The sequence below is a fragment of the Symphodus melops genome (genome assembly GCF_947650265.1).
Source record: "Symphodus melops genome assembly, chromosome: 17".
NCBI lineage: Eukaryota > Metazoa > Chordata > Actinopteri > Labriformes > Labridae > Symphodus > Symphodus melops.
Window position 1 is genome coordinate 20,718,127 of NC_136707.1, and position 16,417 is coordinate 20,734,543.

General features: G+C 41.8%; 1 protein-coding gene across 4 annotated transcripts in view; it reads left to right on the forward strand.

Annotated features, from left to right (window-relative positions):
- Positions 1 to 16,417, forward strand: part of cep112 (centrosomal protein 112) — a 104,331-nt gene that overhangs the window by 29,943 nt on the left and 57,971 nt on the right. For all 4 annotated transcript variants that reach the window (XM_079365695.1, XM_079365697.1, XM_079365698.1 and 1 more), the window contains 3 exons: positions 286 to 365; positions 10,575 to 10,710; positions 14,249 to 14,356. In XM_079365695.1, coding sequence (XP_079221821.1) covers positions 286 to 365; positions 10,575 to 10,710; positions 14,249 to 14,356 — 324 coding nt within the window. The remainder of the gene's footprint in view (positions 1 to 285; positions 366 to 10,574; positions 10,711 to 14,248; positions 14,357 to 16,417) is intronic.

The following is a 16,417-nucleotide window of genomic DNA, read 5'->3' on the forward strand; positions in this document are numbered from 1 at the left end:
TCCACTCCTCAGGAGCGCTAAATGAGACACGTGCTGGAGGCCAGAGTACGGTATCTGGACATAAGAGCCCATATGGCTGCCATAGATCCAGAGTGAGAGGCCCTGTGTGCAGGCAGAGAGGCTCAGATGCTACTTTAGATGGGGTGATAGAGAGAAGAGACGTGAGCAGATGCACAGGGTCACAGGCAGGAGAGTTTTGTTGAGTGGTGTTTGATGGTGTCTGCTGTTGAACTCACTTACACTTCTCCCCCTCCCTCCCTCTCTCTCTCTCTCTCTCTTCGTCAGGTTCTGGTTATCCAGAGTGAAGCAGAGAAAGAGAGAACAGATGCTAAGAAGAAGATTGCTAAACTAGAAGATGCACTCAGGTACAGTTAAAAACTGACTTTAATGTGAGTGAATGTGAGACTTCAGGTAACAGATGTGTTTGTGTGTGTTAGTTTGTTTTTTAAAGTAATACTGCATCAACATGATTGTAATCTGAGAACATCATCATATCACATGACCAGAGGTAAATAGTAGAGAGGTATAAGGACAGATGTTCTGCCTCGTAACTGATAGTACTGAGATTCCCCCGTTTGGTCACAAACTTACCATGTGTGATGTTAGCGGAACATTTCATTTCGAGTTATTAGTATCAAACATTTGAGCCCCGACTTTTTGGCCTCAAACTTTAATCGAGAGTTGTTTACGCCTGCTGACTTTGATCATGAAAACAGTGTGCATGAATTCTGATTAAAGGTGGAGTTTGGCTTTAACAAGCCAACACTCGAACACGCTTTGATCTTTCTTTTTTTTATAACTGTGAGTAGTACGGTTCAAGATGAGAGCCTGGAAACTCTCACAGATCAGAGCTCCATGAGAGATGGGCTGGGTGTGTCGTCTTTAAGGAAAGCATTACACTTCATCCTATGGCATAAATCAGAAAGTGTCTGATTGTATAATTTAATTTTGTTTTGATTCATCAGATTCATTTTTATCCTTCTGGGCTCCGGCTTGAACCTGCAATTTTTTTAAGGGGAACAATTAAGAGCTTACCTTCATCAACTGTCTGGTGATTGGAGTATTTATCATTTTCAGAGGCAGATGTATCCGTTAGAAGCTGATGGAGAAAAAGTGTGGCTTAATTCACCCGAAACTCTGACTAGAATATGCAGTATATATGATTTTGTTTTCTGTATGCACACGTGCAGATGTTTGCTTCTGGCTCCTTTTAAATATGATGAAAGAGCGCAGAAGTCTGAACTTTTTAACTAAAAAAGGATCATCTAAGTAGTGCCATTAATTATAGATGTGTAACATCATGTGTGAAGGCCTGTATGATGGACTGGCGTGGAAGATTACAGAATGATAGAACAGGGAGGAAATGAAAGAGGCTGATTCTGTTTTCCCTCCTGAACATTTCGACATGTCCTGCTGACTGCCTCTGACATCCTCCTGAGTTGGTTCTTCACACGTCCCTGACGGTGGGAGACTATCTCTATCAGACGGGAGGGGTGAGGGAGGAAGGTGGTGGACGATACAACTCTAGACTTTTGTTGTGCGCCGGTCACTTTAGCTGTTTGCGTTCACGTACGCAGCTCACCCTGAAAACTTCAGGAAGCTTCATGATAGCACTATGAGAAAACACTTTTACTTCAAATACTCAAGCTGCAGATTCTGTCTGAACCAGTCCTTTGCACTTCTATTCACATAACCTCCAGCAGGAGTACAGACCCACCAGCACCTTCGCTTCCTTCTCTCACCCCTGAGCTCGATTACTCCCTTCCCTGCAGAACTACTCAGCCTCGACTTCAGCAGACTCCAGCCAGTCAGTCAGTACATTCCACTGAGTAATTAATCCCATACTGGACCACATCACTGGGTCACAAGCAGATCACAGCCTCCCTGGTTGAACTACAATGTGTTCTCCAGGATTGTGCCACATCTCCAGTCTGTAGTTCGACTCTACTCTTTTGGAACAGGAAGTGCAATCGCAGATTGAACAAAGTAGAAAAAGTACTGTTTCAGTTCGAAGTGAGTACAGTTGAGGTAAACCAACACAGATCGATGTGGAAAAGCATCTGCAAGCCTCGCTGCCATTCAACATCCTCAACAACAGTTCCAGTTCCAGACATCCAGGCAACAGCCAAGGCCAGTCACACTGCCATGATCAGCCTCATGAGAGGTTCTCAAATGTTTGTGGATTAAACAGAATGGGTTGAGAGTGGCTGTAGTTGCTTTATTCTTGGGTCCTCATCAGTGCCCTCAAGGCACTTTGTGCATTAGCCAAACACCCCTTAAATGGCCTCTAAAAACAGAAAGAATCTTTTCTGTTTTTGCTAACAGGAGATTGTATTAAGCTGTAGGGAATGGCTTTCATTACTGCTGCTTTGTGTTTCTGTTCATGTGAGACAGCATAAAAACATATTCTGGAGTTTTACGGCGTTTTGTATTCACAGTAAAGATGCAAAAGGACATTGATGGTTGCGCCTGCTTATTGTTTGTGCTCGTCATTGTGAGCCGGGCGACAGAGGACAACGCTTAAACACAGCCGACAGATCTGTTTATGCATAAATTATCCTTGTTGTTAGTATCAGTAACGAGCCAGTCAGTCCCTCGTTTAGTGTTAAACTCTGAGAAACGGCAAGTGGCCCATCGGGCTCTCCGCTAATTAAGTACTCAGGCTCAACACACACACACACACACACACACACACACACTAAGCAGTCTGATGTTTGCTACCTGCCTGCTGTCGTGACAACACTGACGGCCTTTAAAGGCGATCCAGGAGAACTTCAAAGTCAAAGCAAGACCGCACGTAGGTGTGTGTCCGTGTGTGTGTGTGTGTGTGTATGTGTGAAGATGGGAGGATGGATGATGAAATTAAATAAGTTGAACTGCTCAAAATGCCTTCCATGTGCCAGATCCTGAGAGGTGTGTGCACCATTTTATAATGTGTGTTTTATCTGTGTTTGTTGAACAGTCTAGCATTTAAAAGAACATCAACACAGACTTATTAATGTCTACTTCCACCTAAAGATATTTAATATCTTCTTTGCATAAATGCAACATCTGATGATGATGATGAATGTGTTGGCATATGGGATTATAAAGTGTATATGGCTGTGAAGTACAATGCTTCCTTTCCATAGTTTACACCCACTCTTTCTTTATGAAAGAACACCACGCTGTCCCTCCATGCAAATAAGCATCGCTACGTCAATTTGTGTTCCAGCTCTGTGTTTCTATAGCAACAACAACAGAAAGCACTACAAAGCTGTGTGGAGAACAAGTTTCTCTCCCCTTCTTTCATCCCAACGTGCCTCAGATCATTATGGGGCATTAGCATAGAGATGGAGAGATGCACCACAGAGGGGGGAGAGAGAGAGAGATGGAGCTCATCTGGGGAACAGCTTGCCAGCTCTGGCAGCAATGACCTCCAAATCACAATTTTAAAAGCATCAGAAAATCACCTGAATGTTAAAAGAAAGGAAAAAGAGAAACAGCTGGTCTATTTCTCAACCACGGTATTCCTCTCCATATGAACGTCCTGCCTTTTTTGTGTGTTTTTTCCACTAACTTTTATTGCTTCTTTTTGGCTGCTTGGCACCCAGCTGTCTTATCAAAACCATGGTGCGAGCTGTGCCTCCGCTTTGACTTGTGCTCAGTTTGATCGTTTACAGTTCGGAGAGGCAGAGGCAGCATTGACTTTAGGCAGCTGGAGGGAAAGTGTGCTCGCCTTTATTAAAGCCTGCACACTGGTTGTGTGAGTGTCCTGTCCAAAACCTGCACACACACACACACTCGTGCCGTCAAGGATGGGATGTGTCATGTTGTGTTGAAAGAACTGCTGTCTTCTGTCATAATCCTCATCATCCCTAATTTAAAGTTTATTTTCTCCATTGTTTACATTTCTTTACACAGCACACCAACAAAGCTGCCGTTTGCTTTGTTTGTCATTGTCTCTTTATTCTTTGAGCTTGCATGCACACATGCTTGAATGAGATAGTGTCCCTCTGCTCTTAAAGGTGTGGGATGCATGTGCTATGTTCTTTCATGTTATGTTCTGTGTGTGTGTGTGTGTGTGTGTGTGTGTGTGTGTGTGTGTGTGTGTGTGTGTGTGTGTGTGTGTGTGTGTGTGTGTGTGTGTGTGTGTGTGTGTGTGTGTGTGTGTGTGTGTGTGTGTGTGTGTGTGTGTGTGTGTGTGTGTGTGTGTGTGTGTGTGTGTGTGTGTGTGTGTGTGTGTGTGTGTGTGTGTGTGTGTGTGTGTGTGTGTGTGTGTGTGTGTGTGTGTGTGTGTGTGTGTGTGTGTGTGTGTCTTTGAAGTAATCTTATCTCTCTCAGCATTCCTCTCCCGTGACAGAAGGGATGGAAGGGGAAGCAGGGATGGTGGTCCAGAGAGGGACCACCAGAGGTATCCGAGCAGAGGTTTTGCAGCCTGCAACCCCCAGTTAGTGTTTAAGGGTGCTGGAGCAGGTGGAGGTATGGATCTTGAATATTGAAAAGCTTCACCAAGGCTCGATATTCACTCCCATGGCAACCGCATTGAAAGGGGAGGATGGACATGGGTTAAGCTCCAGTTCGATACCACGGACCTGACTAAAAGAATATTGTAAAGAGCTCTTTATCTGGGTCCTGTAGGCACTGCCCACCATGTTAAAGGCCAGCTACGTTCTCAAATACTATTGCAATGTTAAAATACTAATTTTTGGCATGACTTTCAATTAAAAAAAGGTTCTTTATGAATAGTGATAAATCCTTTCAAAACCACTAAAAGAACAAGAAAAAAACATTTGTGTTCATTCAGCTTAGCTTACAGTCTAGTATCACTGCACGGATGTGGAAATGAGCACAGCCAGGCAGTGTTTCTCTGCTCTTCTTCACCATTGCATTGATAGATAATGAGGCATGATAAAGTTTCTTGTCATATCTGATCATTGCACTCTCATTTCATTTGGCCCTGATTGAGCTCATGACATGTTCATGATGTAATAGTCTTAAACGCCTTGCCTCGCCTATGCATTTATCATGCATAACCTCATTGGACGTTTTTACATTGCGCTTGCTCACTTACAAATATGCTGTGGCAGTGTGAATAAGAACTGAAGCTGGATGAGTAAAATTCATGCAGTGAAACATCTCAATCTCTCTAGAGTGCCTTCCAGCTTCGGTTGTTTCGTTGAAATCCTTCCAGCTGTATTTTCCATTGTGTAATGTTGGAGATATGTAAATACAGTATGTTGACTTTAGGGCCTCATGGCTAGTTGATTTAGCATATCATGCTGCAGTCTGCATAATTCATGAAGCCAAATAGCATCTAATTGACAACCAAGGCAAGAAAACCCTGTTCCCAACAATATCATGAGTAAACCCTCTCTCCTCTTCCCTCCCCTCCTCCTTCCTCTCCTTTTCCCTCTCCTCTTCTCCTCTCCTCTCCTCCTCTTTAGCTCTCCATCTGCACTAGAATAAACTAGAATCATCTTCTATTCAATTATGAAATAACTGCTTAATTCTTCCCTGAACTCCAGATCTATTTCAAAGGATGTGTTGGACTGAATGTCTTTTTTTGGTTCTGTCCCACCCGCGTGTTTATCCCCCCACATAGTGGTACTGTCAGCATGCTGGCCTGCACCAGAATCCTCTTCACTCGTCTCTCCTTAGGGTGTACACTTGGCTGTGACACACACACTAATGCGAAGGAAAGTCACTGGTTTCATCCCCAGCGATGATGGGAGTGTGTGGAAACTTTTTGTTACGGAGGAATTGAAATGTCATCCGCCAACGCTTGAGCAAGGAACTAAGCTCTTTTCCCTCCTGCAGCATGCAGAAAATGGGAGCTAAAGCTCGTCTTCAACTTTCTTATAATGGACTCTATGTAGCAATGCAACCAACAATTATGTCCATCATGTATTCAATCTCCCAGTTATTGGATATATTCTTAATTTAAAATGTCAGAAAATAATATCCCTGTTTTGGTCACCCTGCTGGCCTTATTTATTTATTTTTATTATTTTATTGTATTTTTTCAAATTTTTAAAATAACTTTCAGGTAAGACAATGGAACAAAGAAAATCTTCTCAGTTTGAAGACATATCGTCTGCTTAAGAAATAACGACCACTATAATTATTTAATCAAAAAGTTAGTCAGCTTTAAATGTCACATATTGCATATATGCAAAATATACTTCTCTCACACTAATGTGTTTCTTTAGCCCCTCCCAGTTATGAGAATAGTCCAACCTCTCCGTCTTTTGCCTGCTCCACCTTTCAGAAAATATAAGCTCCAATAGGCCATTTGGAGATTTTCCCTTGATGACATCACAAAGGGCAGTAACCCCTCCCCCAGGTGGGTGACACTCCCACAGCGAGCTGTTTGTTCTGCTCTCTGAGTCTCGGGGGTTTGTAGACGTGACCAAAAACAGGATCAGAGCAGATTTAGAACAAGAAACTTCCCGCACGTGTTTTGAGGAGCTCTGAGACTTATTTAGACTTGTTGAAAAGGAGGACAATATGTGTGCTTTAAATCCACAAGGCTGGTCATAAACATGCTGATGCTAAGATGTGATAGTAATGACTCATCATTCCTGCATACTGTATGTGGCCATTTTGTGCCACATCCTGATGTAAAATGATAAACAGGCCACATATGCAGGCAGTTTTAAAGCCTTCAAGCTCAATAATTTTGTTTTCTTCTCTCTCTCTCTCTGTCTTTAATATTTTGCTGCCCTTGTGCAATCTCTTTTTATTTGTGGTCTGTCTCCTATTCTGCGTCTGTCTTTTATTATTTTCTCTCTCTTTTCTTTTGCTCTGGGGATGCGGATGAAAACCAAGTCTGTTTTATTTTCTCTTCAGAGGGCGCCGAATATCTCAGTTTTTGCATTTTCTCTCGCTCTTTTTTTTGTGCTCCCTCTTTCTTTCTTTCTTTTTTTTTTCCCAGGCCCCCCTTTGATGTGTCTGTGGATTCGTTATCATTCCGTTTGGATGAGCTCACAGACGCTGATGCGCGGGCACTCGTATGCACTTGCGCACACACCACGTGCTCAAACACACCCTCGCTCTCTTGTCTCCTCAGACGAGAAGTGAGCGTGCCTTCTCGTCTGTTTGTCAGTCTTTTCCATGCACTGCTCCACCCACATCACAGCCCATACAATCCTTAAATACTCCGCTTACATGAAAAGAATATTTGCATAAGCAATTACAATAGGCTCTTTGTGTCCTAACTTTAATGTGCACTCTTGAATGAAATGCACGTGTATCTAGCTGTTTATGTACAGTAAGTTGCCACAGCAGGCACGTGGCATTGTGTGGTCAGGGCAGTCCGGAAAACGCCGGCATCCCTCCTGTCTGCCAGGCGGCTGGATGGCGGAAGCTCCCTCACCCTGTGCAGAACAAACACTCCTCTCCCTCTCTTCCTCCCCTTTAAACAGCCCTTTTAGGATTGAGGGATGAGAGGACTTCCTCTTAAGAGAAGGCACATCTTTAATTTGAGCCTCGTCTCCTTCCACTTTTCTGACCAGAGATCCATTTAAAGCCAACTGGCCGCCCTGGAGCTGGCACCCCTCTCTTTCCTTTACCCTCTGTGTTTCTCCCTGCCAGGCCTCCCTGACTCTTTTTCTCTGTCCTCTCATCTCACCCTCATTGCTCTGTTATTGATGGTGACACACAGTCTGCTGCTCCAGTGACCACACGCAGTCACTCACAGAAATACACAGAAGCACGGCTATTTTCAGAGGAAGGTGCCATGTGTTCACCTGCTCTCCCCACTGTTAGAGTATAATGTGTTTCAGTCTGTCAAATACTTGAAGTTTGCTTCAGTTACTTTTTTTTTTTTTTTTGGCATTCCTCAGAGGTATCGACCCAGCAGCCAGCTCAGACTTAGTCATAGTGCATTCCCTGAGTCGAGTTGTCAGTCACACACAGACTTTGGGACTGTAGCTCGTGAACAAAGGCCCACTATACACGCACGTGCATTCTGACGCCTCTCAAGTGAGACACACACCCAATTCATTTCTGCTCTGCCTTAGAAGTTTCAAACTTTCTATTTCTGTGACATCCTCTTTTCCATCTTCCTCTCTCTTTTCGTTTTTTTTTTTTTTTTTCTTCCTCACCCCATCTTAGTCTCTCCACACATCCTTTGTGTCTGTCAGAGCCCGGGAGGCAGTCATGCAACAAGACTGATTAATAATTACAGAGTACACAAAATTGGGAGAGAGAGAAAAAACAATTTCTTTGGCGTTTGATGTCCGACATGAGAGAGACCAAAATTACAAAGAGACAGAACACTGTAAAGAGAAGAGAAAGCTTGCACATTCCTTTTTCAATCCTCAGCCTGTGCTCTTTTTTTGTCTCCTCTTTTCATTTGCCGTTTTTATCTCCTGTCTGTCTTTCTGCTTCCATTTTTTATTTTTATCATTCATTGTTCTATCTTTATAAACCCTTCTAGATATTCTTCTGACTATGAGAAGTTATTTATCGGTGTTCAAAAATGCAAACTTTATAAGTGTGTGTGCAGACTTCGACTATAGCTTCCTCTTTAGAGTTCTTCTCGATGTGTGTCTTAATGATCCTTACCCTTGGGAGGAATTTATGAACACACACACACACACACACACACACACACACACACACACACACACACACACACTGTCATCCTGCTTTTTGAAATACAGTTAAATGTGCCAAGTACCCTCATCTTCCTCCACCACCCGCCGTGTGTCTGTTGTCATTTTGTAATAGCTGCACTTCTAATTGGTCTAAAGTCTTCCCCACTGGCCAAGAAGTAATTATTTCCTCCACAGGGAATAATCATCCAAACAGTAATTCAAAGGAGCCAGAAAACATATAAAAAGACAGTCATCCTCTCTCTCCTACGTTGTCATCTTTGTGCATTCATCAGAAGAAGAATAAACCTCTGCAGCAGAGAGATCTGCTTCACTTTGTGTTTCAGGTCAAAGGTGAAGGTTTAAGAAAAAGTGACGAGTGGAATCACGATCTTTCAGCAACTCTTTTACCATGCACTACTTATGAATAGTAAGGATGTAGCGATCAAGAATAGATAAATCAACCAAGTGCAGGATGAGACATTAAGCTTTATGGAAATATTATGTAGTATACGTTAAAGGACTGCCATTGTTGGAACAAATCAGCATGGGACGTGATAAAAACAACTTTGACTTCATTGAAAGAAACCTTTGACATCTCAGGAAGATCACGTTTGATGACAGATATTTAATTCAAGCAACATTTTTAACAATGTTATCTCACTGATCAAATCGACAAGTCTCAAAACTCCAAACACAAATGCAAGGAAGTTTACAAATTAAAAGCACCGAGACAAATGCGCGTTTCACAATTCATATATAAATGTAACAACTTCCAAAAATGTATTTTCGATTAGTACATTTGTGAATCATCACAAATGTGTTTACAAATCTTATTTTTATATGTAAATTTTTTTTGTATTTATATATGGATGGAAACACATTTGTGTATCGAGTCATATTCATATACAACTCCTTTTTCGTGTATTTATTTATTTCTGTATGCATTTATTCATTATGAGACTGTTCTGGCTCCATGCGGTTTGTTATGCCGGGTGCAGACGTCGTGGTGGTGAAGTTCACACCGTGTGACTGGATCGAGTTTCATCATCAGTCAGAACTTTCTGTCTCTCTGATTTTCTTTTTTTTTTCTTGCAAGTCGCCAAAAGTAACGACGGTAAATGAGGAAGCAGAACCTTTAATCACATAGCATGCTGTTGAAGTGTCGTCTTTGCCTGAACTACACATACTGAACTTTTTTAAGATTAAAGACGCGTTCGCTGTCTGACTGAGAGTTTCACAATGCAAATTCAAAGGTTGTTTACAAAAACAACACCTCCGTACTCGTCTTTCTCTTCCAGCGCTGTCGATCTTATCCATACTCTTCCATCCATCCTGACACACGCTCCTGTCCCCCTACACACACACATGCGCGCGCACACACACACACGCTCCGTGGGCTGGATTTGACAGCTGATTGGTGCGGCTGTTTATGATTTTGTGGCTGGGTCTTCTCACCTGGGCGCTGACAGCTCTCAGTATCTGCTGTCCCTCTTAGTTTACCCGTCAGTTTGCACATCCTGCAGCTTTCTGACCTGACATGTGGCATCCGTTGCTGCGGTGTGTGCTTATGTTGAAGGCACACACACACACACACTCTCACAGGTTATTTAAGGTGATAGTGTAGAATTCTATACCAAAAAATAACCTTTCCTCCCCACCTCCTTCACACTTTTGAATCAATAGAACAAAAATAAGAAATGTAATGAAATGATTTTTTGACGTCTAGTTTTAAGATATCACAATTAAGTAGAAGATAAATCCTTCTCTGAGTTCAGCTTGCTTCTATATCCATCTTTGTATTTCTCCTCTTCCTTTTTCATCCTACATGAAAGCCCTTTGTAACGACTGTTTTGAAAAGTTTAATAGATAACTTTCTGAACAAAGCATGTCTGGACTTCTGGTCTTCAACTCCTTCATGTGGCTTCATTTACTAATTCTAAGTGTGTGTGCGTGTGCATGCGTGTGTGCGTGTGTGTGTGTTCGGTTTTAAAGAGAGATGGAGAGCCAGCTGGACCGAGCCCGGGAGAGCCAAAGGCAGCAGATCCAGCAGGCTGATATCGCACTGGAGCAGTTTAAGAAGCAGGTGGAGCTCAGCTCGGAGAAGGCATACGCTGACATGAAACTCCAGGTCTCTCTCTCTCTCTCTCTCTCTCTCTCTCTCTCTCTCTCTCTCTCTCTCTCTCTCTCTCTCTCACACACACACACACACACACACACACACACACACACACACACACACCATTTCCCACGACCTTGGGATGTGTTGTAAAATATAAATAAATCAGAAATCCAAAAAAAGAAGTGGAGAAGCTGCAGAGTGGTAAACCTGACTGTCCCAACTCTTTCGGAAAGTGTTGCCGGCATCAAATTTAAAAAATCTAATTTTCCAAAAGTATTTCGTATTTTCAATGTAGGGTTTCAGTGTTTCTGTTTTTGATTTACATTTTACACATTGTTCCAACACTTAAGGAAACATGGATGTATGTAAGCAGAAAAGCAGTTTCCATGCACACCTGTTTTCTATTATTGGTATGCATACTGTATATCCAATGACACACTCTCTGATAATCATGCATGTGCTGCATATTAGCTCGTTTTTTAACTCCTGCTGTGTGCATTCTAACAGACACATATTTGCACTTTTACCCTCAGCCTCTTACATTTTTTATCACTGGGAGAGTGAGCCTTTTGACAGGCAGTGAGACAATGCAGCACTCACGCATACGCACATACATTTCGAAGTTGCAGAAACACAGCCTGACCGCAGATGCAACAGGGCGCCATGCTGGCTGCGCTTGAATTCTTCTGACCTTATGACATTCTGTCTCTGTCTCTCTCTCTTCCTCCTCATCTGCTCCTATACTGAAAAATGTTTAAGTGAGAACCCGGAACATCATCCTCCCGAGGCTACTTCCATCTGTTAGTGATTCCAAATGAATGCGATGAGTTAGAATACTGCTCATTAAGCAGGTGCACACATTTCTCTGCCATCATATGTTGACCTCACTTCCTTGTGGTGGGCGTGGCGTGGGATGCCCAGGTCTGCATGGAGAACAGGTCAAATGCATTAAGCAACCAGACTAATTAGTGAGTTGGGCCAGCCTCACGATCAGCACTCAGCTCTGCGTGGGCTGCTGCTTATTGGAAGAGTGGAAGAGTTGATGCTGTCTTACAAGTGAGTTTGGCTATAGGCGTTTCTGTGAATCCTCTGCCACCTATACAGTGTGTGTGTGTGTGACAGCGCAGAGAGAGGCCCTGAATGTTTTAAAGGGCTGCATGTTAAAGAGATTAGCAAGTTTTAGTCGCTGATTAGTGAAGTTTGGCAATCAGTGTGATGGGAGTTGAAGAAAGTGAGAGTCTGAGTGGGAGGCGAATTTATGCATGCATGTTTGTGGGCACACACAAAGTCTTTATTCCCCCAGAGTCAATTTAAAATGTTTTTCATTTACATGGCATGCATTTAAAACGTAAAGAAAAACGGAGAAAGCAACCAAAAAACCTCAGCAGAGGAACTAATACAAACAAAAGTCTATTATTTTTAAAGCTATAAAGTGACCTTCACAAACTTCTGGAAAATAAAACGTTGATTTGCTGTCTTGGAGAACAAGGCTACATATTTTATTTTATTTTTTGTTTTTTGGGTGATGGTGATCTTTATCATTTTTTTCCCGTTCTCATCCTCTCATCTTGTGCTCAATGCTTCTTTCTCCCCTCTGAGCCCCTGGCATCCCAGTCCCCAATCTGACTTTATCCTCAGCCCATATAAAAGTCACTGAAGAGAGGAACAGCCTCTCTCTGCATCCCTGTCACTCGCTCTTCCCCTCTCGTCACTCCATCACGTTCTCCCACTCCAGCTTTAATGTTGAAGAAGGAACTTCAAAAGAAGTTTTGCACTCCTTCCCCCCTTCCCCTATCCTTCCATCTTTCCTCCCATCATCTTTTTCCTCTGTCTGCTCATGGTGTTGTATCTAAGTGGATTATCTGTATCACTTTCTTCCTCTCTTCTGTCTTTCTTTCATTTCGAAAGCAGCATCCTACTTTCAGGCTGCTCTTAAAGGAAAGACTCTGCCCTATTTGGGTTGTGAAGAAGAAGAAAAAAGCACCATACAGAATCAAATCTCTGTTGCATGCTCAGTTCAAAGCAGGCTTCAGCATTTTAAAAAGGATTAATCAAAACACATTTAGCATTTCCTGAGCGTCACACACAGCAAAGGCGAGATACAGAAGCATTTCAGTGAATTACATGTTCAATTGTGGTGATTATCATCATCTGAACAGAAAAACAAAAAACAAAAGTAGAAGACTGTGGAAGAGACCTTTTTTCCAGAATACAAACACGGTCTAAAAGATGTAGTGACTTGACTGCTTCTTCTCACTTAACTCTGGTATTGGAGTCCTTGAGCTGCAGATATTTGCACCTGTGAATATGTAATGTGAACTACTGCTATTACATATTTCATCGCTATTATAATATTCCACTTTGATGAATAAGTGAATGCATTGATGTGCTGTAGTAACGTGGCTTCATAATAAGTTCCTAACATGTTGATTATATTTCTTCCCGATGGCGCCTCATTAATTTACAATTAAAAGAAAATGTTAACAGCAGCATCACTCTGCTGCAGATGAAAGGTTTTGTTTTGTAACTTCTGCACGTATTAACAATGCATGCACCCACTAAAGTTCCTGACACATACAGAGCACAAGTAATGTCCAAAGCTGAACAAAAAATAACCTTTTGAAAAGAAGTATTATGAATAGTTTTTGAGTCAGTTTTAAAGACCCTGTTCCTCATTCTTCCAAACCACTGAACGTAAGTGTGAGCTTGTTGATACTGATATCTCGAGTCACTGGAGCACAAACTGTCCATCAATTCTTTCAAAAAGTGTTTAAATTGAATTGAATTGTCAGCCAACAAGCACATTAGCATTGTGAATCACTGAAATCAAAATGCAACCCCTTTGGCCCTCTGTAGGTTGGAAAAAGTCTGCCGGCTACTCCGTAGTAAGAGCTGAAAAAAACTCTTCCAACGTTCAGATCCATGCTGAACTCAGCAGGATGAAGCTAGGTCGCTACGGCTACATTATAATGTGTTTAAGTTCAGTGTTCATTTGTTTTTTTAAAATGAAATCACATTGATCACATTCTACGTGTAATTTGTCCCTTAATGTGCTCCGTCGACCTCCTCACATCAAACACTTCCCCTTTTTACCGTCCTCTTCATCTCTTTTCATTTACTTTTTAATCCGTAACAAGCTCCCTTTTTATGTGGCTAAGTTCACAGTGTACCCCTTAATCTACCACAAGTTCCAGTTTTTTTGTTTTTTTTTTGCAAAATGTGTTTGTTTTGTTTTTTCGGGGGGGTTTTTGCAAAATGTGTTTTTGTATCTAAACAGGAAGTCAAATCCCTTTAGATTAAGAAAGTACAAAAATATAAACAACCTTCAAGTGTTCAAACCTTTTTAAATAAAAAAAAAAAGAATTTCAATCCAGTAAATGAAAAATACAATTAATTGTGATTAACGGGACAGAATACGACATTTAGTGAAAAGGCGCGTTGTCGTCAGGGGACTAGAAAAGCACAGTCTAACTACGATCTACTATGGCTCTTGTATGAGCCATTTATCTAGTTACCAGTAAATGTAAGAGTTTTCTATTCGTTACAGATGGAGAAGGTGGAGGAGGACCTGAACCGCTCAAAGTTTCTCAGGGAGAACCAGGCCAAGGAGTTCTCCCAGCAGATTGATGCACTCAGACAGAAATATGAGCAACAGGTCAGTCTCTAACTCTGCATCTATGAGTCTGCCTGTGTTGAAGTACACAGTATCTGCATGAGTGTTTGTGTGTGTTTGTGTGTTCTCCTTTCTTTGTTAGCAGCAAACACTCGGAGGGGACTGACATCCATTAGGTTCAGTCTTGGTATTCCTCTCCATCTGTTCCAGCTGATTTCTTTCTCATGATAAGAGACACACTTTAGTTCAAGCTTAGATTGCAGCTCAGTAAATATCTTTAACGTTGCCAATTGAAATTTGAAGCAATCTTTAGAGCAGGCACACTTTTCCCTTATCATCACATCTCTGTCGCTCTTCTTCGATTAGGAGTCGAGGGACTATTTTCCTCACCTATTGAAAGGAATCTTGCTGCTAGGAAAACATGCCATACAGAGCATTAAATGAAATAGGACGATGGAAATGAGTTTAATTGTTCAATCTCCAGAAGGGAAGTTGTCAAAGCTTTGCTGGTTTCTTTTTTTTTTTTTAACAAGGGAAAAGCTGCAGTTCCTGATGAAATAAGCGCTCTCTTTTTCACTCTGGGAATCAAACCTTTCTTGCCTTTATGGACTAAACACTACTAGCCCTTTTCACAGTGCAGTTCTGTGAGCGCCCGTAACAAAGCTATGCCTTTTTACATTCATATTGGATCTTGAATTGTGTGATATTTGTGTCCCGGTCTGTGAATTCACATTGCGTTACGGTGTCGCGGAGACGTGCAGAGTAACACACGGAGATTTCCTTTAGAAATGATGTTTAGCTAGCAAGGAGTAAACCATCATCTGAATCTGAATCCACGACATGATTAATTCTCATTCACCACACCAACACTCAATCTGCTGCTTAATAAGCATGTGAATACTCATTTCCAGGCCAGATGGAGTTTACACTGCGTGTAATTTGCTGTAAATAGCTGAAAGTGGAGGATATAAGACCAGTGTTATTTTCAAGTAGTCTCTGTTATTGTTTGCTCCAAAGCTGAATGTTTTCAGTTGTACCTCTTAAGACATTTATTGTGACTGTTGTGTTCACATATTAAATATTAGGATGTATTTGATATGTTGAAACCTTTTAGAAATATCCAAAATCAACACAATTTAAAAGGTGAAAATGAGAAATGCATTTTTTGTTCTTGCATGGAGGATCATTGTCATATAAAGTCGAGCACGCTGTTTGAACCATAAAAACTGACGAAAGCAAAGGAGGTTTTTTATCCCTCTATACTGATCCAGTTACTGTGACGTCTCATTACCGTTTTTGAATATTGCTCTGAGGAATCATAAATTCTGTCTCATGTGAAAAAAACAGGTTAGTAATCAAAGAATCGCAAGAAATATTCAAGTGACGATTATCATCTGCTGCTCGAGAGTGGGGGAGCGGCTGACAGTTGAGTGGAACTACACAGGGTTAGCAGCACATCAGGAAGCCTTTTGTCTTTGAGATAAAAACACATGAAGACGAAGGGCCTGTCTATGGGATGATGTTGATAAGAGTCCTGTTGACATTAGCTACACAGTGAGATGGGGAGTGAAAAAAACAGAAGGGAAATGTATCGTATGTAGATGCACTGAAGACATGTTGTTATTCATGATTTACTGCGAGCTCAGTTATTTTATTCTTTTTCCGTCCACATTCTTTTAATTGTGTTTTTCTTCACGTGTAACATCGAGCACTTTGTATTCAGACGCTCTCTCGTGCCTGCATCACCCAGATCAGGGCCAAAAGATTGTAGGGGTCAAGTTTGTCCATTCAGAGGCTGACAAAAGAATATTTTCCAAAGGGGCAGCTTCAGTCGGACTTCAAAAAGGGAGCGATGTATGAGCGGGTTGTTTTCCTGCTGAATCTCCTGGCAGCTTGACGTCATGGTGTCCCAACAGAACTCTGCAACTTGACGTTGGAGTGATGCAGTGAGGTCAAACGGCTGATTTGGAGTCATGAGGGAAATCTCAATAGCCTCACTCTTCAGAGGTTAGACTGTGGCAACACATGACGAACAAGTCTTGTTCATAGACGTGCAAATGTGTGTGATTTGTGCGCACAGGCCATGTTCAAATTTAAACCCTA